The 26,124-nt window shown below is 41.1% G+C and overlaps 2 protein-coding genes across 3 annotated transcripts in view; both read right to left on the bottom strand.

Annotated features, from left to right (window-relative positions):
• Nucleotides 1–3,217, bottom strand: part of arhgef3 (Rho guanine nucleotide exchange factor (GEF) 3) — a 33,333-nt gene extending 30,116 nt beyond the window's left edge. For both annotated transcript variants that reach the window (XM_005938877.3, XM_042225800.1), the window contains exon 1: nucleotides 3,131–3,217. In XM_005938877.3, the coding sequence (XP_005938939.1) occupies nucleotides 3,131–3,165 (35 nt within the window). In that variant the 5' untranslated portion in view covers nucleotides 3,166–3,217. The remainder of the gene's footprint in view (nucleotides 1–3,130) is intronic.
• Nucleotides 3,217–26,124, bottom strand: part of il17rd (interleukin 17 receptor D) — a 36,115-nt gene continuing 13,207 nt past the window's right edge. Inside the window, exons 2-16 of the mRNA XM_005938875.3 lie at nucleotides 25,225–25,279; nucleotides 20,215–20,337; nucleotides 16,654–16,772; nucleotides 15,446–15,566; nucleotides 13,861–13,905; nucleotides 13,375–13,526; nucleotides 10,966–11,031; nucleotides 10,766–10,820; nucleotides 9,745–9,855; nucleotides 9,121–9,305; nucleotides 8,900–9,015; nucleotides 7,904–8,152; nucleotides 7,266–7,820; nucleotides 6,867–7,144; nucleotides 3,217–6,671 (exon numbers count right to left, since the gene is read on the bottom strand). Of these exons, the coding sequence (XP_005938937.3) occupies nucleotides 6,544–6,671; nucleotides 6,867–7,144; nucleotides 7,266–7,820; nucleotides 7,904–8,152; nucleotides 8,900–9,015; nucleotides 9,121–9,305; nucleotides 9,745–9,855; nucleotides 10,766–10,820; nucleotides 10,966–11,031; nucleotides 13,375–13,526; nucleotides 13,861–13,905; nucleotides 15,446–15,566; nucleotides 16,654–16,772; nucleotides 20,215–20,337; nucleotides 25,225–25,279 (2,358 nt within the window). The 3' untranslated portion in view covers nucleotides 3,217–6,543. The remainder of the gene's footprint in view (nucleotides 6,672–6,866; nucleotides 7,145–7,265; nucleotides 7,821–7,903; nucleotides 8,153–8,899; nucleotides 9,016–9,120; nucleotides 9,306–9,744; nucleotides 9,856–10,765; nucleotides 10,821–10,965; nucleotides 11,032–13,374; nucleotides 13,527–13,860; nucleotides 13,906–15,445; nucleotides 15,567–16,653; nucleotides 16,773–20,214; nucleotides 20,338–25,224; nucleotides 25,280–26,124) is intronic.

Raw genomic sequence — 26,124 nt, 5'->3', positions numbered from 1 at the left:
AGTCTCCTCAAGGCACTTTATATTGTAAGGTCGACCCTACAATAACACATACAGAGAAAAACCCAACAATCATATGACCCCTATGTGCAAGCACTTTGGCGACAGTGGGAAGGGAAAACTCCCTTTTAAATAGAAGGGGTGATGTTGAATGCTGTCAGTGAATATGAGCCACAGGCTGGATGTCAGCAGAGAAAGACTGTTGATTAAAGTAGACTTCAATTGACATAAAAGAAAAGGGACCATAGGTGATGAGGAGGTGATGAGGAGGTCATGAGAAGGTAGGTTAGGTATGGCGTCAAATAGAGAAAGGCAGAAAAACACAAATGGTGGTGGATTTTGAAAAAGGATGGAAATGGCTGTGGCAAATATGCGCTTCAAGAAGAGGGAGGAACATCGAGTGACATAAAAGAATGGAGGAAGGTGCGGGCAGGTGGACAACAGCTTATGCAGAAGGTGCCATTTAAAGACACAGGAGACTGTGAGATGGTGTCAGGGGAGACTGTAGCAAAACAGCACTGGATAACAGTCTGTAGGATTACTTTGGAAATCAAAAAGAGGAAGTGAGTGAAGACAGAGGCTGAAGAAGGAAGAAGGAAAATGGCTGCACAGAGTTTGGGGGGAGTTGACACAGGCTTTAAGTTGTAGTTAAGAGTTACAAGAAGAGTGTGAAAGTACAGCTGTAGTGCTGAGAGAAACTTCCAGAAAGGTATCTGATGTATCCTCTGGACAGAGGCTTGCTCTGGAAATAAGTAAGGGACTGAAATTCAGCAGAAATAAAGCATAATACATGTGTACAAGTGAGTGGGAGGCAGATGAAACAGTGAAGTAACAGTGAAGTTGTGAGGAATAAACACCTGAGATCAACCATCCAAAGCAATGGACAGAGCACAAGAGAGCTGTAGAAGAGAGTGGAGGCAGTGTGGAGCAGCTGTGACAGAATGATGGCAGCAAGAAAGAAAGGGAAGGTTTACAAGACAAGTGAGTGAGGCCTGCTATGACGTATGGTTTGGACACAGTGACAATGACCAAAAGATAGGACGCCGAGCTGAACATGTTAAGATCTTCACTGGCAGTGACTAGATCGGACAAGGTTAGAAATGAGAACATCAGAGGCACCACTCAGGGTGAACTGAGTGAGTGAAATGAGTTTTGAGGAGGGATAGTGGATATACTACTCAAGCAATGTTGAAGACAGAGCTACCAGTCAGAGGAAGAAGAGGAAGACCAAGAGAAGACTCATGGATGTAGTGAAGAAGGGGATGCTAGGTAGGGATAAGGTGGGACAAAGGTAGACGATCTGCTGTGACTAAAGGTAGTCACAGCAGAAGAAGAAAAACTACAGTCTATGATGAATGCCAGTTAGAGATCACCAGTGGGTAAAATTTTTCAATGCTATACTGTCTTAATTTTAAAATTCCCAATGGATGAGAGCATGGAAATGACCGTGGTGGAACATATCTCAAGTACTTTTTGTTTATTTAAATATTTCTATGCTACACTAATATTTTAGTTTGTACTCTATAACTTATCTAAAACCTTTAGCTAGTTATAATTTTGAAGTTACTGAAAGGTGATAAATTATCCTGTATTTATATGGATGAAGTAGCATCCAGGATATTCAAATAATCTCTCACTGCAGCAATAAAGTGACTTTTTTTTTTTCAGTGATTATTCTACGATCCTCATACTCAGTCATTTTAATTTATATATAATGTTTGTACTTTACATATATGACGTAAATACTTCTACCATTTCAAATGTTTAAAGTCTCTATGAAGCACCAAATTCCAAATATAACACATCTGTATGAGGGCACAGGGCGGCTAATGTTAAAACTCAGACACTGACTTCTACGCTGTATTTACTGCCTGCCTCACAGAGTAGGACACCTGCACCAAATATGGTTATGGAAGTATAATTTTGTGAGCAGAAGATTTTTAAAAAAAACTTGTTTTAGAGCAACTTCTGATTTGAGCTCCCAATGAACAGCTAAATTAGAAGTTAGTTCAGCTGATACTTATAAAAAAAAATAACTGTCCAAATAGAGAGGCTTGCTTCTAGAAGGACTATGAATCCACACCGCCACACTGAATCCGAAGAGAAGCAGCTCTCCATCCTTCAGAGACTCGCTCCACCTTCTGGTTTGATATTTGTGGAGTGGGATTCGCACAGCAGCGGGATAATGAGGCCCAAACACACATCAAAGCCTTGAAGAACTACTTAAAAACCAAAGTAGGCGTCCCAGCAAACATGAATTTCCCTGCAATCACATGATCTCAACCTCACTGAACATTTATGAAGACCGAGGAAGTTCTTTATGAGATCATCCTGGAGCAGCGTGGGTAAACACCAGCTTCAACAAATGCTATTTTGCATTTAAGTAACCAAAACTAACACGAACTAGCATAACATCACATCACTCCAGAGCTTCAGCTGCTAATTCAACAGTATCAGAAAACTGTGACTTAAACAGCAAACAAACATCAGCTCACACCAAACTGTCAGAGAGTCAAACTGTCTGCAGAAGGCTGTTTATCTGAAATGTACTGTGTGGTACAGGTTAAAATCATAGCAAGGGCCTCACAAGGACAGAAGCCAGTGTGTGTGTGTGTGTGTGTGTGTGTGTGTGTGTGTGTGTGTGTGTGTGTGTGTATTCCTTTTTGCTAGCACTAGCTTGAGTTTTACAGCTTGGGAAAACAGAGATCCTGTCTTTTGGTGCTTGAAAGCTTTCTTTTATGGCTCTGAATTGAATGAGGTGAATGAGGTCCAGGTTAAGTTCAGGGGTAAAGCTCGGGGTCCTCACAGAGATAGACTTGGAGCCTTGTGTGTGTTGTGTGTGTGTTTGCACAAGCTATAAGTCACCCTCTCATGCAAACTTGTGACTCATGAAGCAGTAATAAAAACCTCTTTCTTTCAGTTTTTTCTCTCTTTGGTAGACTGACTGCCTCTTCAGAGTCTCTTGACTTTAAATCTTCCACATGTATAATAACACCTTATAATTAAACACACACCGGCAGTGATAGGGTTAATCCTAGAATTGCATGTCTTTCCCCGAAACTTTTAATACATTTTCTTTACCAAAAAACTTCAGAAAAAACGTCTCAAGCTTCACAGAGGAGCTTCCCCTCACCTCGAACCCCGCTGACATCCATCACCTGCCTGCATCGGACTGCAGCTCCTCCCAACGAGCCGAAAACAAACCCTCTTTAAAAGAAAAAAAAAAAACAACAACAAAAAAACCCCCTGATTAAACAAAAACAGCAGTCGGATCAGCTGCTTCAGTGAGTTTAGCTCTTCCAGTGAGTGAAAACAAAAGTTTCTTCTTAAAATAAATGAAAGTCCAGCTTCAGTGCGAAGATTTGTGCCGGATAACAACCTGAGAGCGATAAATCCTTCCTTTTTCTATACAGCCGAGTCTGAGCAGCGCCTTCCTTCGAACCTCGCCTTCAAAATAAAAGCATGGGTTGACTTTGAAGATAAAACAAGATATTACTCAAGATATTACTCACATTTAACATTAACATTTTAAATGTGTTTTAGAATGCATTGAGGAAAATTTTAAAAACAGAGACTGTCAAGAACAAATAGTTTAACATTTGTGTAATGCAAAGTAGTATTATGCATTTCCAGATCAGGCTTATTTTTATTCTACAGTAGCTTTGCATGATTCAGTCAAAAAAAAGACTCTGCTCCTTGGTTGCAGCACCACAAATCCTCTCAAACAAGCTGTATTAGTTCTTCCACCTTTACACCAATTTTCTCCTGACTGGATGATACTCACTCATAAAAACAGAGGTTTGAGCAGCAGGTGGGTGGAGCTTCTATCCCAAAGATGACCATATTATACATATTATATCTGCTCTCTATGACCTCATACATATCCAAAAGTTCAAACTAGACGTGGGCAGAATAATCCAAATGTTTATATTATCAATAGCAAAGTTGGTATTGTTATCGGACTGATATTAGTGCAATAGAATTGATACTTTTGTTTCCTCCAAGCTTTCAGTATGTAGCCTACTGAATTCTCAAATCTTTTTTAAATTAATTGTTAATCATCTCTAAACCATGCCAGGGTTTAAGCTTTTATTCTGAAAATAAAAGCAGGCTGTTTGTAGAACATCTGAGATTTAGTAGCTTCTGTTTATTTAAGCCTGGATGCCTCACAGCTCACAAACTATAGAGCTGTCCAGTGGCCTTTATATCAGGGAAGAGTGTTTGTTTCACCACAAGAAACTAAAACCTGTTAGTCAGCTTGAAGCATGTCAGAGTACGATCAGCCATAAAGGATATTTTGATCCAAATTATATTTTGCTACAATAAAAGCTTGCTCATATCCAAATCATCCCCAGCAGGAAGTCATGAAAAGAAAGAAAATAGAAATAACTTTTTTTAATAAGGATTTTTTATTTTCTATATAAAAGGTACTATAAAACAGTACAATTTCTAAAAACAAGTAGCTTACTAAAATAAAAGTCTAACTATACAAAATCATATCAAACATTTCCAGAGAAAAATAAAAGTTATATTTACAAGTAGGAAATGTTACATCGTCCCTTCCAGCCAACTCAAACCTGCAGATGAACCAGAAATCCTCACTCACGCATTCAGCAGCAACTCACTCTCTTGAGCTAGAAAACCATTTTTAAAAAGAAAAACTCAAAAAGCAAAATACTTTGTTCACGTAAATGATAGTCTTCCATCATTGTACATAACGTTAGCAAGGTGTACTAACATTTATGTCACTTCTTTAAACAAAATATTCGATTTTATGATCCGATTATAGTGGTCATGTTACTTTGTTACACCAACAATAAATCTTTGTCAACAAATATAAGACATGAGTATGTTGGAAGTATTTCAAAACAAGATGTGCTTTTAAAGAAGGTTTCTCTTTATGATGCAAATGTCTTTCAAGAAACAAGTGGGCACATTTAAATAAAAAAGGCACCTCTTAAACAAGCTTCATCTGATTCTTTATCTTATAGTATAAGTTTTTTCAGTATTTGGTCTTAAATCATGATAATACAAAATAATATTACATCAAAGCAGTCCCCCTTTTTTTGTATTTTTGCATAATGCAAGAACTAAAAGGGCAAAGGACCTTTTTTCACTCTTAAGTAAAGCACAAGAGGAACCTTTTGAGTAATGCAATTGCCATGATAAAATAGGAATAGTAAACATTACCTATGTAAGCCAGAGATTACTAAAAATGAAAGACAGTAGACAAATAAAGCATCTGTTAAGTCCAGCCTGTATGTGGCAGAAGAAATGTGAAATCTTTACTAGATTTTCCTCTCGACTTGATACACCGATAAGCAAAACAGAGAGAAAACAAAGAGACTGAAACTGAGTTACAAGAATCACCACAACCAAAGCAGATCTGAACTGTTTTGGTTTACTTGATAACATGTTTGGTCAGAGAATAGGGAAGATTTGTTTGGTTATCTGCAGCAATAACAGCTGTGGTCACTGGAAAAGCCCAGAATTGGTGCTTCCCTCTAGAAAGTCTATATCTGTCCCCTTTCTAATGCCATCGCTGTTATGAAAAAAGTCACACAACAAACATACGGCTCCAACCACCGTGTTCTCCATTATGTAATTGTGATAGCTGTTGCTATGACAGCAGCCAGGTGGGTCAAACTTCATGCTAGCATTTTTACCGAAGGTGTGAATGCAAACAGAAAAAGGAAAAAAAAAAGTGTCCTTGATGGTATGCACTTCTGTGGAGCAGTTACTCTGAGGGAGTTTCCCAGAAGTGTTTGGTCCAAAAGTGCTGACTGATGTCTTTAAGGTGTTTATACATTCAGCAGCTTTAAGTAAGAACTGCTTTGACAGTCCTGGGCAGCAAGTAAACTCTTTGATCAGGTTCTGCTTTATCTTGCATTTTCACATCAAAACAGTACTGGAACAGCTGGTTTGTTACAGCATCACGTTTTGGTACCTGACATCAAGTCATACATTTCTGTCTGCCAATCAGGACACTGTGGCCTGAGGCCATCTTTGGTTTGAAACGGTCACCTCTGCCAACATCTGGAGTTCCAGTCCTTCAAAAATCCTCCAGTGGACAAAAAAAAAGAAAAAAGAACTGCAATTACCAAAGTTTTCTCGTGATCAGTGATTAGCACAATTACCAGGAAATACTGCTCTAGAACACAGTGGCTACTATAGCAATCACAGTCATTACTGTTCTAGAACACAGTGGTACCACAGTTACAAAAGAATACTGTTATAGAATTCAGTGGTTCCATAGTTTTCATAGCTATTTATCAACATTCTAGAATTCAAAGGTTACCATGGTCACTATGGTCAAGTGTTTTACAACATAGTGGCTACCATAGTTACCATGGAATAGTGTTCTAGAACTCAGTGGTTAACATAGTTATGACAGATCAGCGTTTCAGAACTCAGTTTCTGTTTCCCACTCCGGTTCCTCCAGCTTCGCCTTCTTCACAAAGGCAACTTTTTGGTCCAAGTTGGCACATTGATTTACAAGATGACATCACCAGGCTAGCCTTCTTTTGATTGGCTGAAGGCATACCCCTACAACGATGCCACAGGTGTGAGAACAGTGTCATTTTGCTCGAGGTGATGATGGTGGTGCAGCTCAGCTTTGCACACCGTGGCAGCGCTGCAGCTGAGTGATGTGGCAGCGGGTGCCTCTTCATCACCTGAAAGACACATAGCAAGTGTGAGCACCATGATCACCTTCAGTCTTTAAGAATCATTTACCTTTGTGCAAAAGTCACATGAGGACATAAGTCAGGGAAATTTGGCACATGCATGTTATTGAAAATGTTGCTTTTTCTAAAGAACAAACAGCAAAGTTCGATTTTATAAAACATCTGTTGAGGTTGAGGCCTTACTCAAACCATAGAAAGATGATTCACTCTCAGCCAGGGAGGAGGAGTCTGCCTGGTCATGTGACAGTCCGTCCATTAAGGGAATAGAAAGCTCTGATGAAGGAACAGATGAATCATAGATGCCTGAATCACGAGGTGGGGGGATCTCTGGAACAGTGGGGCGGCCTTCATCAGCCTGTCCCTGACCAGGGGAAATGCCATCCTGGAGGATGGAAGGACCAGAGGAGGACAAGGAGGAGGAAGAGTCTTCGGATAACAGTCCAGATATTCCAGAAGCAGACCTGTAACAGAAAAAGCATCTGCAGTCAGAATACTAATAATAATAATAGTTATATGTTACCTGCTGTTATATCAGTGAAATTAAAAGAAAACAAAAATGAGGTGTAACACACTTTCCTTTACCTTGAATTGGGATCTAGCATGAACAGAGAAGAGTGTGGTAGGTCTGGACTGGGACAGACACCAGGACTGGGACAGGGGTCAGGGGTGGAACTGGGACTCGGGCAAAGGTTGGGATCAGGGCTGGAACCATGGGCCAGCTGGAGTACGTTCCTCCCCATCACGCCCTCCCCACTCTCCAGCGATGGTATTCGCACCACCACCTCATTCAGCACCAGGCCAGAGTCAAACCTCTGCTCAGCCTGAGATGTCAAGGAGCAGGAAGGTTTGGGCGGAAGGCTCGGAGCCTGGACAGCAGCGAGAGACGGATGTTTGGAGGAAGAGTCAGGAGAGGTAGAGGATGCTCCAGCAGGAGCAAGCTGCTTTTCGAACCAGTCGGGGTTCTGGCTGATGTGCTGGTGCATGTTGCAGATGGAAACGTAGAGCGAGCGCCCGGACTTGCTTCTGAAATAGTTCCTGCGGGAAATGTTAAGAGGCTGCTGCTCACGATCAGTCAGACTGGAATGACTCGAATGGAACCGACTGAAGAGCTGAGGCAGCTGGTCCATCAGCTTGAACCTAAACAGGAAATGAAATTATTTATCAGGCTGCAAGTATTTATCATTTTCATTAAAGTTTGTATTCATTGTTCCCGTCTTTACCTGGTAGCCAGACTCAGCATGGTGGGGATGTCGCTTTCTGTAGAATAGTCAAAGTAAACTGCCATGTATCGGTTCATCTCCTGTGCCCCGCTGTCTTCGCTTTGCTTCGCCTGCCGCAGCTTCTCAGCAATCATGGCAACCGCCACAATGAACAGGTCCCCACCAACCGCAGTAATCGAAGAGCTGCTGCCATTACTACGGCGGCTCACTGGCGTCTTCCCTCGACGGCTCTTCTTTTCCACATAATAGCTGCAAAAAAACAACAGTTATGACAAAAGGGGTTGAAAAAAAATATGGTAAGGAAAAGAATAAAGGTACATTTTTAGTTGACTCCTTACTTAACATTTTTTGTATTTTAGAAACCTGAAATGTTCTTGAAGAGGAAAAGGCACATGGGTATGGCAAGAAGACAAGAGAGACCAAAGGAAAGACGGAAACAAGTGAACACACAATGAAGAAAACATGACACCTGTAAAAAGAGGTGGGACAGAGGGGTGACACACTCGTCAATTAGGTTTAGAAACCTGTGAGCCTACCATAAATTAAATCATATATGCATCAGCATCTTCAACACATTTTGTGTTTTAATTCAACAATTTTAAAAGATTTTACTATAAAGTAACTACTGAACCCCTGACTTATTTGTTAGTTCAAATTCTGATGTTTACTTTTGATAAGTTTTAGAGGCATCTAGTGGCCATTTGAGGAACTGCAGCTGAAGGCACTTTCAGCGCCTCAACTGTAATATTCACAAAAAAATACAATTAAATATGAAGAAAACATTCACTCTGAGCCAGGGAGGAGAAGTCTCCCTGGCTAAATTTAAAAAAGAAGAATGAGACTTCAGAAACAAAGACTAATTAAAATTATACTGTACACTCCTAAAAATTAAGCATAAAAAATAAATAAAACCAAATCAAACTAATGAAATCTAAATTCTAATAAATGTGATTGTCTGCTTATTTTTCTATAGAAACAGGAGGGTAAGGTGAGTACCGCAGGCCTTTGGAACAGACGGTGATGATGAAGTTTGCTTCATCCAGCTGTCTGCTGAGCCATGACATCTGACCCTCTTTGCACATCTCCAGGTGTTCCCACAGGTCCAACACAACCTGAACATGAGTGAAAATAATCAGTTTGATTTTTTTCATGTTTTCTATATTTTTTTCCTCCAAGTCTTTTAGTGGTCCTCAGTTTCGTCTTCATGATCGTCTCACCTCACAGCAGCAGAAGTCCTGCAGGAAGAAGGCGAAGCTCTGGATGACACTGGTGTGTTTGGGACAGTCTCTGTTCGAGTAGCAGATGAAGACTTTGGGGCGGGGCCACGGCCGCTCAGTGGTCAGTGCTGCGCTGTGATTGGACGACTCGCTGCTCTCCTCATCCAGCTGACTGTAGATGTTTTCTAAAGGAGGGAAGAGAGGATTGTTTTAAAATGCAGCCATAAATTTAAAGTATGGTGACCGAAATTCGGCAACTGCATTTGAATGACAAATGACAAAAACATTAAGATAACGGGGATGTCGTGCAGTCACATTGATTGATTGACTGATCATTTATTCCGAGCATGAATACAGCTAATACTGTCTTCTAGTACAAGTGCTTGAAAAGGAGTGGAAAGAAGTAACACTTATATATTCTCACCCTTTTGTAATGCAAAGGTTTACAAGGGTAATTGCTTTATACTGTGTACACCTCTCAAGATAGTAAATCTGGGGCCAGTTGCTGTCTAAAGGAAAGAAAGTCATTTACACAGCAGATGATCACTATCACTAATCATTACTAACAACATTAAAATGGGAAGAAACTGAGCCCCTTAAAATATGAATTATGGTTCCCCTCACCTTGCTGCTTCTTGCGACACATGACTGTGAAGAGGGTTGCAAATGCTGACATGACAACCAGCGGCACCGTGATGGCCATGGCACGGATAGGTCCCGCCCAGGGGGAGTGGACTGGAGGATGGAAACAAACATACCCATTTGTGAGGCAATTAGATCAGACTGTTATTTCAGTATTTCTTTGCCACAAAAAAATGATAGTAGTGGGCAGGGCAGAGTCAATAGGTCTGAACTGAAGTTGATGTTTCATTGTGTGCACACAATGAGAACTGATTCCTGGAGTAATCCTGACTCGTTTCTAGATCCAGTGGATACATAATCTCTCCAGTGGGTTCTGGATCTATGTCGGGGTTTCGTCTTAGTTGAGCGTGCCAGGAAAACTTCTACAGGGAGGCTACCAGGAGACATCCTAATGTCCAACAGACTTTTTTAAACTCGGGGGAGAAGCAGGATGCTGAACTTTATTTTACTAAAATTCACCTTGGACCCCTTTGTTGTGTAGAATCAATTTTGGTTTGTAGTTACACCTCCAGCCACTAGGTGGTGCTATTTTTTTTATTATAAGTTAAAGAAATCAGAAAAGTCAGAGATCCTTAATGAGCTGACAAATTAGTGAAGAGGCAAACTCCTTTCTGGCTGCCAACATGTCATTGTATTCTATTGCCTCAATGTGGACAATGCCCTGTGCTCAGCATGTGGTAAGATGATATACAGAGTCATGGACAGACCAGAGCATTCACTGAAAACATGTCATTAATGTCTGACTATGACAGCCCCTCAGTGGCTTTAAAAAAATGGATTAAGACTGTCAGTAAATCAGGAACAGCAGTGTTGCACAGGTGGGCTGTTCACAGTGGATTCAGCTCAATTATTTTTAGTGCAGTCATCGTAGGAATATTTACTTAATGTTGTATTTTTAAATCAAACTAAAGACCCAACAATACTAAAGATGAAATGGTGGGATGTCAAGGTGTCTGTGGCCGTCTTTTATATACAGCATACTGTGTGGTTGTGTGCATCTCACCCTGGCTGACGTGGTGCTGAGTGTGCATCCTGGTGGTGTTGCTGTCATCTTTCAACTGGAGAAGAGAAGAGTGTACTGTTTAAAACTGATCATTTTTGGTCTATAAATCATCTTCGGTGAGGACTAGGCTCCAGCAGAAACCAGTTTAACCAGCTGTGAATGCTCTAAATGGAGCTCAGCTCTGTGCTACATTCATGTACCTCTATAGTGTAGGTCCCTGGAGTGACGTCCTGGAGGATACATGTCGTTCTGGGCTGATTCACATCCTGGAAATGGTAAAACACGACACTTTAGTTTTCAATAAAGACTAACATCTGCAATTAAATTTTAGCTTCCAGATTCAATCCCAAACTCCTTCTGACAACGCACACACTTTAACAAAAGCCTGCTCAGGAGGAGAGGAGGTACAACTGAAGGCCAAAGAAGTTTTAAAAATGTTTTCAAAGCACATGAGAAACAGTATGTTCATCAGTTTATTGTACAAGTATTAAACAGTGGTGTCGGTATCAGTGGGGAGTTGGTGCCGCCTTAATATCAACCCTGATATAGTGACGGGACAGGTGTGCCTTTTTTCATTCTTCACAAAACTGCTTCTTTCTTTCCTCACAACCCCTTAAAGTGCAGAAACTCCCCTGTGTGTGTGTGTGTGTGTGTGTGTGTGTGTGTGTGTGTGTGTGTGTGTGTGCGCGCGCGCGCGCGCGCGTGCGTGCAGTTTGTGTGTCTCCTGATGGTGTTGATACTGCGAAGACAGACAAAAGAAAAGAGCTGCTGGAGCGAGATCAAGGAGGATGCAGTTAGGACGAGGCTGGAACAAAAGCTTTTCACGCCACCTTCCAGTCCGGACATGATCGGGTAGAAACTCTGGATGTGGTTGGATGAGATTTAGGGGCAAATTATAGGCTTCCACATCAAATTCATCGCAAATAAAATGTGTTTACAGCTGCTCCACATTGGCCACACGTGAAGGCGAAGTGAAAATATGACCATTATATAGAGCTGGGAAGGGGGAGGGACAACACACATTTTCACAGAAAATACTAGAAGAAACTATGCGAATAGTTTGGAGAATCAGAGAAATCACATGTTTGTAACAGACTGCTAACTTGCTATTTCAGGGTGAATCTGCCACAAGAGCCCATGTTTTAGAGCATCACACACTCTACCGCGAACCCCTCAACTGTAGCACCAAGCGAAGCAAAATAAGGTCCAATGATGCCAATGTCTATTAGATTCAGATAGGACTCCAATGGCCAGCAATCTCAAATGTTCTTTTCAGGCAAGTCCAAACAAATGTATTTATTGAAAGGAAAGAATTCAATAAAAACACGTCTTTACAGGGTTTCAGCAGCGACCAACAAAAAGCATTTCAGTTCTTTTTGTGGTGGCAAACAAAAAAAAAAGGACAGAGTAAACCCTCTTCTGTAATCTAAATAAATACATCTCTGGAAACAACAGCATTCACTTTTTACCCACAAGCTGATCTGCTTTCCAAAACAAAGAAGAAAAAACATTCTTTGGTAATTTTCCATACAGTTTAATTCAGCTTTTTCCCTCAAACGATTAAACCCTTTTTTCCAAACAAAACTTAAGAGCTTTCATGAGAAAATCTCTGGTGGTCTACAGGTACTCAATAGGCACCAATATAACCTCTTCCAGTTTAACTATCACAGAAAGAGTCCACCCAAGCTTGTTTTCATATTTTTACATGCTGTACTGCCTTTGTTTTTTGAGAAATTCAACTTACTGTTTATTGATAGAGCCCAAATTTTAATAACGTGTATGTAATAAGTCCATAGTAACCAAATACATTACTAAAAGTGAATTTTTTTTACACATTTTTCTAGATACAGAGTTGTCATGGGTGTGTCCCTCAAAACTGTAAACAGGAAATTTAGCTTGAGTGTGTTCATAAATGTTTGTAATGCACTAATTTTTATAAACTGTATTAAAAATAAAATAAAATGCATATGCAGTTTGAAGAAACACAGCATGTACAGCAAAATGAACTATTTCCAGTAGTGCACTCAAAGTTCTACGTGTTCAGCTTATATGCGCAAAGGCACAAAGTTAAACAGTTTTCAGCAGCCGCAGTGGATCTGTGATAGGCCTTGGAGAAAAAAAATAAATAAATACTACAGCTGCTCGGGAAATGACATCATTTCTCCGCTGTTGCTGAAAACCACGTGGTAGTTCACGGTGACAACGTATATTCCAAGTGTTGTTAACAGCTGGTCAGATTGATAGAGTACCAAAGGAAACAGCGCTCTGGGACAGCTGATCTCGTGATATTTAAGTGCGGTTGCATGCAGAAAGACTTATTGCTATAACTTATTTGGTCGAGATATGGAAATGGTGATTGCAAAGGGTTAAATATGATACCAGTTCCTCAGGTTCTGTCATCTCCTGCTACCCAGTATATTTTCATTCGCCTACACAGTCCTTTGAATTTGAATCTGTTTACGGAGATTTATTAGAGTATTTATTACAACAACTGTCACGTTTCTCATTAGAGGTCACTGAAAACCTGCTCGAACATGGCGGGTTTTAGAAAACTTTTATAAATCTGAACTTAACTGATGTCAAAATGTATTAAACACAGCTGATCTTACCGGTTTGCAGCGCTGCAGTTTGGAGGGTCCGTCCGGTCGCAGTTTGTAGTACAGGTAATAGAAATGGAAACCAAAGGAGGGCGGAGCCTGATCAAAGGCCACATGAAGGCTTGATCCGAGCTGAGACACGTTCAGCGTCTTTGGTGTCCAGACTGCAAACACAAGAAATAAGAACTCTAAACTCCCACGACCTCTTAGATATTGCGATAAAACAAGTACAAGAAGAACCTTTCAAAAAATACAGCAACATTTCAGAAATGTAGGACCACATTGTTGTCTTTTTTCGCTTAAGGTCACCGTAGCCTCCCCTATTTCTCATCATTTCACCTACACAGAAAAACTTGAATAGTTTGTGCAAAAACTAATTCACAATAAACTGATCTAAGAGCGAGGCGGGGCTGGGTCCAGCTTTGGTAGTGTAACCAGCTCCCGAGTAAGTCGGCCTACATGTGGCTCTGGTTATGATGACGACACTGAGGAACTTACATGGTTTGCAGACCAGGTTGTCTGATCCGAGGAGCATTTCACACGCTGTAAGGAAACAACAAAAAAACAAAACACACAGAGAGATGGTTACAAAGTTTGTTTTATTGTTCTCATTGTACAGCCTCAGTTTTGTCTCAGCTTATTAAAAAAAGGGGGATGTTTTGGGAAAACTAGTCTGGCTTGGCACATAGTGAAACACACAACCTCACAGCAACTCCTAAGCTTTATGCATGTTCTGTCTTGTGATCCATTTAAACTCACTTCCAAGGTGGTGCATGCATCTCGGAGCAGTGCAGTAAATCTGTCAGTCTAGCAGCATTTTTGTTTTTATTCTGCTTCCAGTATTTAATGAACACGTTTCCATCTGACTCCACATGAAAGTAAACACTGTTTTCTTCAGAACGGTAATTTTTAGGTGTCTCAAGAGGTGAGGACACTGACGTCACGTCTCTTCATTGGCTCCCTGTTAAATCCAGGATCAAACTTAAAATTCTTCTCATATACAAGGCCTTGATAATCAGTCCCCATGTTATCTTAATGACCTGATAGTACCATATCACCCCATTAGAGCACTTTGGTCTCAGACTGCAGGCTTACTTGTGGTTCCTAGAGTATTCAAAAGTATAATGGGAGGCAGTCTCTCCAGGCCCCTCTTCTGTGGAACCAGCTCCCAGTTTGGATTCAGGAGACAGACACCCCCTCTACTTTTAACACCAAGCTTAAAAGATTTCTCTTTGATAAAGCTTACAGTTTTAGCTGGATCAGATGACCTTGAGTCCTCCCTTAAGTTATGCTGCAATAGGTCTAGACTGCTGGGGCTTCCCATGATCCACTGAGCGTTTCTTTTCACATCTGTTTTCACTCACTGCATGTTTACACCTCTCTGCATTTAATCATGAGTTATTATTAATCTCCTGGCCTTTTTTATCCTGTCTCCCTCCCCTCCGCCCCAACCAGTCACTGCAGTTCTGACGGAGGTTTCTTCCTGTTAAATAGGAGTTCTTCCTTCCGACTGTTGCAAAGTGCTTGCTTATCTGATTGCTTATCTGCATTATTGTAGGGTCTTCACCTTTCAATATAAAACGCTTTAAGGCAACTGTTGTTGTGATTAAGTCTTTATACTTTAACTTTATAAATAAAACTGAATTGAACTGATTTAAATAGAAAAAGAAAACATAAAAACAAAGCATCTTGTATCTTGTTTTTGTTTATGTCGTCACATGTATTACATACCAGCTGTATACATAAACACTCACATGGTAGAGGCTTGTGCATCCTGAGGTAGCCACGCCCTAAATCATACTCTGTTTTATCGTGCCTTGGAAGCCTAAATGGGACAATTATATTATAACAAAGAAAACGTAAAACTATGCTCACCTCTAACCAGTCGTGGCAGATGGCTGCCCCTCCCTGAGTCTGGTTAAGTCTTTACCTTAAAGTGTAAAGTGCCTCGAGGTGGCTTTTTGGGATTTGGAACAGTAAGATGATGTAAGAGGCGCCTGAAAAGGCTTTTCTAAACAATCAGTGAATCAGCTGATCGGCTAAAAACTCAGTCCCATACATTTGTGAGACATGTGGGACTCACAGTTAGTTTTGAGGAAAGATGGAGGGAAGAAGCTCTCGTTCATCTGAGATGGAAAGGGAACCACACGAACCATGTAGTCGGTGTCAAAGTTCAAACCGCTGAACGGCTGACTGCTCAGCTTCTGTACATGAAAACATTAACAAACACAAACGTTCAACGGTGAAATTAGAAGGAAATTATGAGCGACAGTCTTCAGAGGAAATGAAGTAAATCGAAATAATACAGTTTAGCAGCAATGGTAAATCTCCGAGTTAATAAAGCACAAACATGTTTGCTTCATCCATTCATCGGGAACAGTGCACATTAATTGAGGTCATTGTGCCAACATTTTTTATCTGTGGGCTGCAGGCATGCATTGATTAAAAGCAGTAAAAAAGATAAAAGCAGACTCTAATGAGCATGTATGTGGACTTATTAAATACAACATCTCAACAGAAGAGTGACTCAGTGAGCCAGCTTACACTGTGTGGTAATTATTTCAAGGCTTCAGGGCCACAGATGTTTCAAGGATTCAAGTGTTTATCTTTGTCCAGGCAGTCATGTGCGAGTTTATTGTCAGTGTCCTATAATGACGATATTTTGGAAGAATGAAGACTGCAGATTGTGTTCCTGATCTCTTACAGTACATTACCATCAGCTTAGGAGGAGATTATTACACAGCCAGCCTGCAGCGGAAAGGATTGACTGAAACCACCAAGGGAGCTGATGTAATTTCATATCGATCGAGGGCCAAAAAGCAACAAAAAACAAAAGGATGAAGTAAAACAAATACACATAACTATATTCTGAGAGGTCTGCACAATGACTCAAACTGCTGATGTTAAGCCTAATATGCATTAACAACCCAAGAAACTGCAGATGCAGATCCAGAGGTATGCCTTATTGAGACCCAGGCTCTCTGTCCACTCCCAAGCAAACCCAGAATGGTGTCAATTACAAATCCCTATTTTGAAAATAGAAAGAATTAGGAGTGTTCGACTTGTTTATGCATGTCTGCTTCATTTTACAAAAAGTGTGCAGGGATTAACGTGCTTATCCCTCAAAACAACATTTTCTTCAGGGCTCCTTGTCCCCCTGTTCCAGCACCCTTGATAGCCGCCTCTAACACGCTTACATTTGGAAGAAGCATCTTATCCTTTGAGCGATGTGCTACTGCGGGAAATGTGAAAAGCCAGCAGTTCAAAGTGTTTTTGTGGAAATGGCCCTACCGTGTTCTTGTAGGAGAAGTTGAGCTGTCGTGGGTCTTTGAGGATGAGGTGTTGACACTGTTTCCCTTCTGGATTCTTGTCCTCCAGGTAAACTCTGAAGCCTTTAATGTGTTCAATCCCTGCAGAGACGCAACAGCAAGTTCAGTCTCACCACGTCTGCATCCATCTTTTCTCTTCCTCTGTCCTCACCAGTCTTTTCTCCTTGCCTTTTACCAACACATCCATATCCTTATTCACTCTCTACACTACACTCCTAACCAGATCTAGTTTCATTCCTACCTTCTTCTTACTCTTCTTTCTGCCTTTCCTTGTTCCCTCCTCTTCATCCATCTTTCCCCTTTTCTCTGCTGCACTCATTTCTATTGCACAGTTAAGTAAATGTTCTACTGTATTAGTAGCCCTTTGATTTGAGGTGGGATTTTTAGGTGGTTATGGTAGAGTTGCATGAACATACCTTGATATAAACACAGGAGAAATAGGTTTAACGTAATACCTTGCCAGTGCGTGCTTGTCACAGCTAATCGACAAACTTACTGTCAGAAAAAGGCAAAAGACTGAAAAGGTGGGAATCTGATGTGTTGTGCCACTTTTGTGCATGAACTCCGGCCATCATGGGGATAATACAGTTTGGGGACTTTCTTCTGTTATCCTTTCTGATACGTAACACACAGCAGGAGACTCCGAAGCATGAGTCATCTGCAGACGTATTCTCACTGCCAGAAACACATGTTGTTTTTGGTGCAAGTGTTGCCTGAATCGAGGCCACAGGTCAACCGTTGCTTACTGTTACCACTATTACTTGTGGTATTCTCACTTTGTACTAAGGAGCTGGGAGATTAAAGACCACTAAACATCTTGCGATTTGCAGTGTCAACAATAACTCTAAACAGTACTATAAAATCTTGCATTTAGTTATGAAAAATTATATTTGATGTAGAGAAAGGAAAGTAGCACTAATAAGCAGTAGGGCAAAGACGATACCTTAATCGGTGATTATAAATGGGCACATAGCAGCTAATAGCCTAATTTTCTTCTTTACAGTCTTGCCAACTCTTTCAGGATGCTTCCTTCAGCTAATCTTTTTGTGCCCTTTCCTCAACTCTTCTTTTCAGACCATGAAAGGTCTAACTGGTTTTGATACCTGGTACTTTTCTACAGCTTATTTTACATTACAGATAGTAACCAGTCAGTGTAGCTGGGAATCATCCCAGCTAAACAGCAACCAGTCACGGCAGATAGCTACAATTAAAAACCAAATAGTGTGTAGAGCTAATTCACAGAGTGATAACAAGGCCTCAAACCTACCCTTGTTTCCTTCTTTCCTGTGCCTCCTTATATCTCCGCCTATCCCCTAGTTCTCATTTTTCTCCCCCCTCCACTCTGTTCCTTCATTTGCATGCATCTCCTCTCGTCTCCACCCTCCTTATTTTCAGTCCTCTTCACTTCTCCTACAATCCTCCACGCCTTAAACCCCCGTCACTCCTCTTTGAAAGCACACCTGTCTTTTAATTATACCTATACATCGACCGGACATGTTTTTCATATTAGCTCTCCAGGAGAAAGACAGGGAACATGAGAGAGAGATGCAGCAGAACAGGTTTTTCTGTCCTGAGGCATATTTCTGAACACCTCTCTTGCTCCCTCTTTGTGAGTCGTGGATGTTTTGCATTTTAACAGCAGAAGCAGCCTGAGGTCACAATTGATCTGTTTTTCTTTCTCTCCTTCTCTTCAGTATAAATTTGGACAATCTTTATTCAAACTCAATAGCAATCAAACAAGAACCACGAGTATCTGTTTATCACAAATACAAATCTAAAAAGACCCCTTTTCACCTCTTTTATAAGATCGGACACATGTAAAGAGTTTATTGTTTGTGGTGGACGGTATTTTTTGTAAGTCGATCGAGTAGTCTGAATTGTGGCATGAATGGTTATGTTGCCTCACAGGAAAGAGTTTCTTGCGTCACCTGGGGCCTTTCTGTGAGGATTTCCTACAGGTACTCCGGTTTCCTCCCACCCCCCAAATACAAGTTAAAGTTAATCTGTGATTCTATATGGGCTCCGCATGTGAGCAAGGGAATAAAATCTATAGAAAAAAAGAGTGAAAGTACGAGTAAAAGTAGCTTGTAGTTGAGTTGCTTTGAGTGATCAGCAGTAGATGCTCTACTGCATCTCTCTCTCTCATGTTCCCTGACATTATTTTTGAAGATTAAATACAGCTGCAAGAATTTAAACGCTAAGACTAGGCTCAGTTCAATGTGATGATGCTAAATGTCTCCAACAACTAGTCTTATTTATCCCTGGTACGTAACATGTAGAAGCTTTGCCTTCTCTGGGAAAAACACAGTGGAAATATCTAACCAGCTATCCATTCATCTGTTATTTGCCACTTATCCTGTGTCGTTTGGGCAGCAGCTTAAGCAGAGATACCCAGACCCTCCTCCAGCTCTTCTGGACGGACACTGAAGTGTCCCCAAGCCAGAGAGCAATAATCTCTCCAGACTGTCCATGGCCTGCCCCCAGTGACAGAGCTGCTCACCCCAAGGGTCTCTAAGGCTGAGTCCAGCCACCCTTCCTACAGCTCGTGACCACAGCTGGGGGTGGGAACGTAGATCGACCAGTTGACAGCTTTGCTTTCATGCTTAGTTCTCTCTTCACCACAACAAACCTGTACAGCATCACTGCAGACACCACACCAATCACTCGTGACCAAGACCGCAAGACTCCTACTACTCCTACCCGGGGGAAGCAGCTTGTTCCCAAACCAGAGTGGGCAATCCACTCTTTGCTGGCTAGGAACCATGGCCTCAGACTTGTGACTCCGCACACGGTGGAGGTCATGGCTCAAGGAAGCTGACAGACTCACACAAGATCCTGAGACCTCCGAATCCGACAACCTCCACCCCTTTAAGAATTCTGTCCATGAAAGTTCTGAATGGGATCCGTGAACCAACTTCAACCTAGAATGAGTCCAACTTAATGCTGGCAATGCAAAACAAGCTCTCACTGCAGTTAACAACAATTAGTCACAGACCTTAATTCGGGTGACCAAAAAAAGAAAAAAGTCTTCCTGCCCAACTCCCTAATTTTACTCATCTGGTGCGCCACAGCCTTCAGCCTTGTTTCAGATAAATTCTGGGTTTGTCGGTAAAGTCTTGGCTGTCTTACAGCAGTAACCTTAAGCTGTGCAGATCTCAAAGAGGAAATCTGGCAACATGTGAGTATGACATGGAGAATTTCAGGGAGATTTCTGCCTCTCCCCCTCTGTGTGAGAAAACAACGGGCCGTTTTGTCACAGAGAGGGAGAGGCAGCAGAGGTTCACCTTACACTGTGCGCACACACATTCCTTCACGGTCAAATCGCGGCATTGTTGTGTGAGATGCGATCCTCTTTCCCTCTCTTTCCGGCCCCGATCAAAGGGACACACACGCACAGAGCTGGGTAATCTTACGATTTGAGCACTTTGAACTTTCTTGCTCTTCCCTCAACTTTCCCTGTTCTCTCTCTAAAACTGTCTCTCCGGATGATCGTGCAAACAGGCAGGCCGACAGGTAAACAGACCTAGTGGGCTCGCAGACCAGTGGACAACCACGGCGGCCTGATCGTCGCAGGCTAGATGACTGAAGGAGACGTTGGTGACCTCACGGATCATGTGCTTCCCCAGTGGGTAGTTTAATGAGCAGTCTGCAGAGAGAAACAGAGAGATATGAAGAGATTAACAACAGCACAGAGAGCCGCACTTTAACAAAAGATTTAATGGTTCTTGAAACAGAAATCTGAGCCTGATGGACAGAGTAAAGATTAAAGACTGCAGTTAACATCTTCACAGCCATTTAAGGACCATTCAGGCTCAATTCCAGATTCTTGCAGGAAGGTTATGGACTTTTGTCAACTCTGCCGATTCTTTTATTATAGTTTCCAGCTTGTTACCATCCATAAGTTAAAATCTAAAATTAAGTATCTTGAAATTTCTACTTGGCAGCTAAAAACATCTGAGAAAACAACACAAAATTGAGAGAATAACTTGAAATTTGAGACATACATTAGTACAGTAATTAAAAATTACTGTACTAATGTATGTCTCAAAAATGGGAAAATAAACAAATAAAACCACAAAACTATACAAACTATAGGTACAATAGACCAAGATCATGCTAAAATGAAGGATATGTAATTCTGAATTTAAAATATAAGAAAGTTTATGGTCCAGAGCTCTGGTGGGAGATGCTCTGCGCTACTGACCTTTCCTTAATGGTCAGGCTTAAACTCAGACATTTATTTCTATTCTTAGGTCCATTTGTCGTCTTTTCATTTCAACAGCTCCATAAACCTCCTGGTTAAAGTTTCTGCAGCCAATCAGGAGAAAGTTAGACTTAAAGGGCGGAGCTAAAACAGCTTGTTTGAACTGTGAGTTGTTTAAAGCTACTTTAATGAGAGTCCAGAATGACTGAACACAACAGCTCTACTTTTTTAAAAGTCATACGATTGACATCTTTTGTGTGTGTGTGTCATTATCTTTAGATAACCCTCTAAGGAGATACTTTGAGTTAAATTAAGAAATGCATTATTAGCAGATTCCACAGCTGTCCGATCTGTCATCCATATTTTATTAACCGCACCTTCATTAATTCAGTCGCTCTGGGTTGTTTGTCATTCACCTCCTCTCGTCTCCAACATTTCTCTTGTTTTATCTTGAGACACGAAGTTGGAGGGGCGGAGGAGGAGGAGCAGCCAGCCATGAACCGAGAGGGATCGGAGGAAAAAAGATGGACTTAGGATGTAGAAAGAAAAGAGGCGTGAACTCAGACACGACTGACTGCTCCCCTTTCCTCCTGCTAACCATCTATTGACAGAAGTGAGGAAGAGGAGGAAGAAGCTGGGAGAGAAGAGCTTATAAAAGATGGAGACGGATGAGAGAACGTTAGACACGAGTCACTGCTCCTCTTCCTCTCGCCTCTTCATCCTCCTCAAAGCAGGGTCATGTTCAGGGCTAAAGGAGAAGGTCACAGCTGGTTGCTCCTCTTCCTCCATCTTCCGTAGGATGTATGGAGGAGAGGAAGGCTGCAGTTCTTTTTACTCTTCTTCCTCCTTCCCTAATCTTTGGTTTCAGCATTTATAAAACAAAGCAGTGTAAAGACAGAAGAACGAAAAGAGGGCTAAAGTTCACTGCAAACGTTTTCTTTAGCTGTCCCCTTTTTTCTTCCTGTTCGCTTTCCAATTTAAGAAGCAAAGGAGGAGGCGCTCACACAAAGCACAGAAAGAAGAGGAGGCTGAAGGAGACCATCACAGTTGCTCCATTTATTTGTGCATCCTCATCTTCTTTCAACGCTTCATCCTTCAAAGTAGAATTATGACAACTTGAACCTACTGTTTTTAAAGTATCAGCTTCAGCTGATGTTCTTCTGAAGCAGATTTCAGTCTGAGTAAAAAAATTAGAATTATTCAATGACAGTGAGGCGCTGTCAGATTTCTAAAATGCATAATCTTTAGTTTTGGTTAAATCCTCTGGAGCATGTCACACGGTTTGAGGCACTCCGACTGGATGCTCAAATCCTGGACATACTGTCAGCAAACGAAGACCAAAGCCAACAATTAGTTACCATTCAGTTAATTTTCTGAACATTTTTGTCAGCTAGGGAGGGCTGGAACCTATCCCAGCTGGAGCAAAATCCGTGGACATAGTTATGTTGAGATCATCCATGGAGAATAAAACTCAAATAAATGTTTTGACTAGCTTTGCTTTTTAAAACTAGGCTCCAGTTTCGGCCCCCTGAAACTGGTGTATTAAGTAAGTGCTGAAACCAGCAACAAAGACCTTAAATCTTTCCTCTCATCAGGAAAGTGTTTCCTAAGGTTATCAAAGGAGCTGAAGGATGGACTTCGATGCAGTCACACTTCTTTCTTATCATGACCAGAGGAGACATGGATTTGTACAGGTATAAGGCACCTGTTCACTTCTATATGAAGCTCGCTAGCTTCATATTTCAGCCTCGGTTACACAAGGAAGTGTGATGTCAGGTTTGAAATCATCTGAAAGAGGAGGTCTAATATTGTGGCAAAAATGTTTTCACGATTAATGACGGCTGGGACGTGAGCAGTTTATGGGTGCGTCTGTAAGTTAGAGCTACAGAAAATATCCCAAACACGACACTGGACAGGTATCTGACAGAGCTTACAAATGTACGGTTTTAATTTGACAAAATATCCAGGAGTTTTTAAAAATCCCGGACATCACAGTTTTTAAATGTGCATTTGTTTGAATGTGTGGATTAAAAAAAACATTTTGATCATTGGTGAGAATTTCCCACCGCAGGATGGTGTGTTTGCAGCAAAGATGATAAACCCATGACCAAATACATACATACATACATACATACATAAATAAATAAATAATCTATCCTCAACATATTGCTGATCCTACAAATCCTTTCTAGGGAACCTACTGGAGGTCAAAGGTCACCCTGCTTTATAACCCCCATGACATCACTTCCAGCAGAGAGAGGGTGTGAGAGAGGAAGCCTCTGGCTCTCCTTGATCCTCAAACTACTGAGGTGTGACACACACACACACACACACACACACACACACACACACACACTCCGATTGTCATGCTAAAACACTTGAGCGCTTCACTTTAGCTCCAAGCGTGTTTTCATTTCATCTGATCTTCAGAATTCACATGATCTTCTGACCTCTGACCCACACGTCATTGCTTACATAATATGTGTTAAAACTAGATTAAATGAAAATCAGAGAAATGGAAGAAACTCACAAGACGACCCTCAGACAAAAGAATCACATTCTGTTAATAATGCAGTTTGACATTTTGGGTAATACAGGGTGATTTGGTTTAATCTGCAGATAAATGTCAGCAAATACAAACCTACATAATGTTAGCGTAGCATACAGTAAGTGCTGGAGACACAAGGAAAGAGCTGACCTGACTGTGTCCAAACACAGGGGAGGAAATCTTTAAGAAATCAGACTCACTCTAATTTTTTTAAAACTGAACCTGTGAATCAACTCAGAATCACTGAACACAGGAACTGCAGTTACGGCACAAACAGTTAATAAATTAAAGCTGCTGCTGCACTTTTCCCTCATGCACAGTTTTAAACTAACTTTGAAAATATACAAAACATCTTGGATCTTACAGAAGGAGGAAGGAGGACTTTTTACATTTATTAGATGAAACACGGAATAATCTCCACCAAGGTTGAAGTTGTTGTCCACTCCATCCATGTATCAAGCCCCTAGATCCAAATACAGGTTTTCTTATTTAAATTTAATCTGTATTTGTGACAATATTTTTTCCCTATCGCACAAATATAACAATTTTTTTTTTTTTTCAAACTCCTCAATCAACACGAGCAAACTCCATAAAATAGTTAAACCGCATGTAGTTGTTAGCTGCAGGGGTTGCAATAACACTGCAGACAACACACACACACTTTCTGAGGGATCTGAAAGCGTTTCCTTGCTCATGGTCACAGACAAAGAGGGGAGGGAGGGATCGGCCACGGTTCAGGAACTTGACTTTTACAGAGAAAAGAACAAAAGAAGAAGAGGAGGCGCAGGGTGGTGGTGGAAAAGGTGGAGGAGGAGGACAGAGGAGATGATGTGGGCGAGGGTAAGGAGGGCTTGCAGATTTTCATATCAAATATGACAGAAAATAAACTATTTTATGATCAAATTGATCTTTTAGGTTTACCCTCAGAGGAACGAGTCACACCTGTGGAGGATTTTAAGTGTCAAATACAAAATGATCTCCATAAAATGCCTGCATGAAAGCTCTCTTCTAGTCTGTAACACTTCAAATTTGATATTATAATGTGATTTTATTTGGATTAACTAATAAATACCTTGAAATTCAAGTTAGGTAGAGCAAACATAATCAGAACTAGATTAGATTATTTTTTGTTATATATTCTAGAGGCTGATGTTAAACATGGCCAGAGAGTCCAGTAATGAGGTCTGCAAATTTAACTGGTCTTAACACTTTGGACTGTTTTTTGCCATCTCAGTCTCACAGCTCAGCTCATTAAGTTCAAAGCTCATGTTTACAAGGGGAAGCCAATCAGAAAGAAGCTGACTTTGAGGGGTGAAGAGATGAAGCAGCTTCTTTTATACATGGACCTGCTACGACCCAACGTAAGATAAACAAGGATTATAATTGAACAGCAACACATGGAGTCTACCTCAACCCCCCCCCCTTCAGACAACATCTGATGACCTCTCTTGTACCCATAGTGACAAGTTTTGACACCTAAGTATGTATCAATAAAAGTGGTTTCATGACCATTAGAATAGTTTACAGATCATCTTCGTGCAAACTTCTGATGAACACACAATTATTTTGTTCTGTAAGCAGGCCTGAAATATGACGGACACCAGCAGAGCTTCGATGCTTCCTTACTCCTAGTATGCTTTTAATGGGTAAAGATTTAAGAGAGTACACCTGATGCAGACAATGCAATGTGCAAACCAGAGGAAATGTACCATGTGTGCTACAATTTTTGCTACATTTAGTCAAAACTTTGTGCAGATTTACGATGTTTAAGAGAAACTCACTGTCGGCTCTGAAGGTAACGGCCAGCCTGCGGCCTCCATCTGCACCTGAAGGTACCTGAGGGAGAAAACAGAGATATATGAGACATATGAAAGTAACCACTCCTGATGACAGGCGTGAAAAAGCTTAAACTTTTAGCAGAAGATTATGCAAACCAGTCACCTAGCATGTCAAAACATGGCTGTTTCACTTCTTTTTAACAAAATGACAATAACGGTGAACAGACATTAAGTCTACTTGCTTTCTAGCCATGCAGACGTAAAAGCCATGACTTGGTCTTAAGATGGTGTTAGCAGTGGAAATCTTAGCAATAATTACATTTTTGTAAGATAAAAGCTGGCGCCTGAGAAAGGTCACCAAATCTCCATTTAATAGACGGGACTGGGCTATCCTTGCAACCTCACCCATGAGGTCTATTTAATACAAAGAACAGCAGATACAGTAACACATGATGAGCAGCAAGATAAGACGAGACATCAGCTCCCTTGTGAGCTACAATTACCCAGAAGCCCATTCTCCATGTTCCCACACAAAGATGAGAACTTTACGCATGTTTCAGCCTCGACTGTTTCAGCAGTTTTACGGCTTTGACCCTTTTTTATGTTCACACACACACACACACACACACACACACCCTCAGGCTTATTACAGAGGTGTCAGACTGGTCTCACACACCTGAAACCAATCAAAGAGACACCCAGCTGAGTGTGTGCGAGTGTTACTGACGGTGTGCTGTTTATTAGCAGCCACTGTACCTCACAAATACAACCCATCCATACAAAAAGACACACACACTTTTAATGACATACTTGTGAAGTCCCTCATTGTCCAGATCGCAAACCACCTAAAGGCAACACAACAATGATAAAAATAAATAAATAAAATAGTCCGCACAGACACAC

The sequence above is a fragment of the Haplochromis burtoni genome, unplaced genomic scaffold (assembly GCF_018398535.1).
Source record: "Haplochromis burtoni strain Fernald_Lab_line unplaced genomic scaffold, NCSU_Asbu1 Contig_183, whole genome shotgun sequence".
NCBI classification, from domain to species: Eukaryota; Metazoa; Chordata; class Actinopteri; order Cichliformes; family Cichlidae; genus Haplochromis; species Haplochromis burtoni.
The sequence above is the reverse complement of the archived record's forward strand: the minus strand, read 5'-3'. Positions and strand labels throughout refer to the sequence as shown.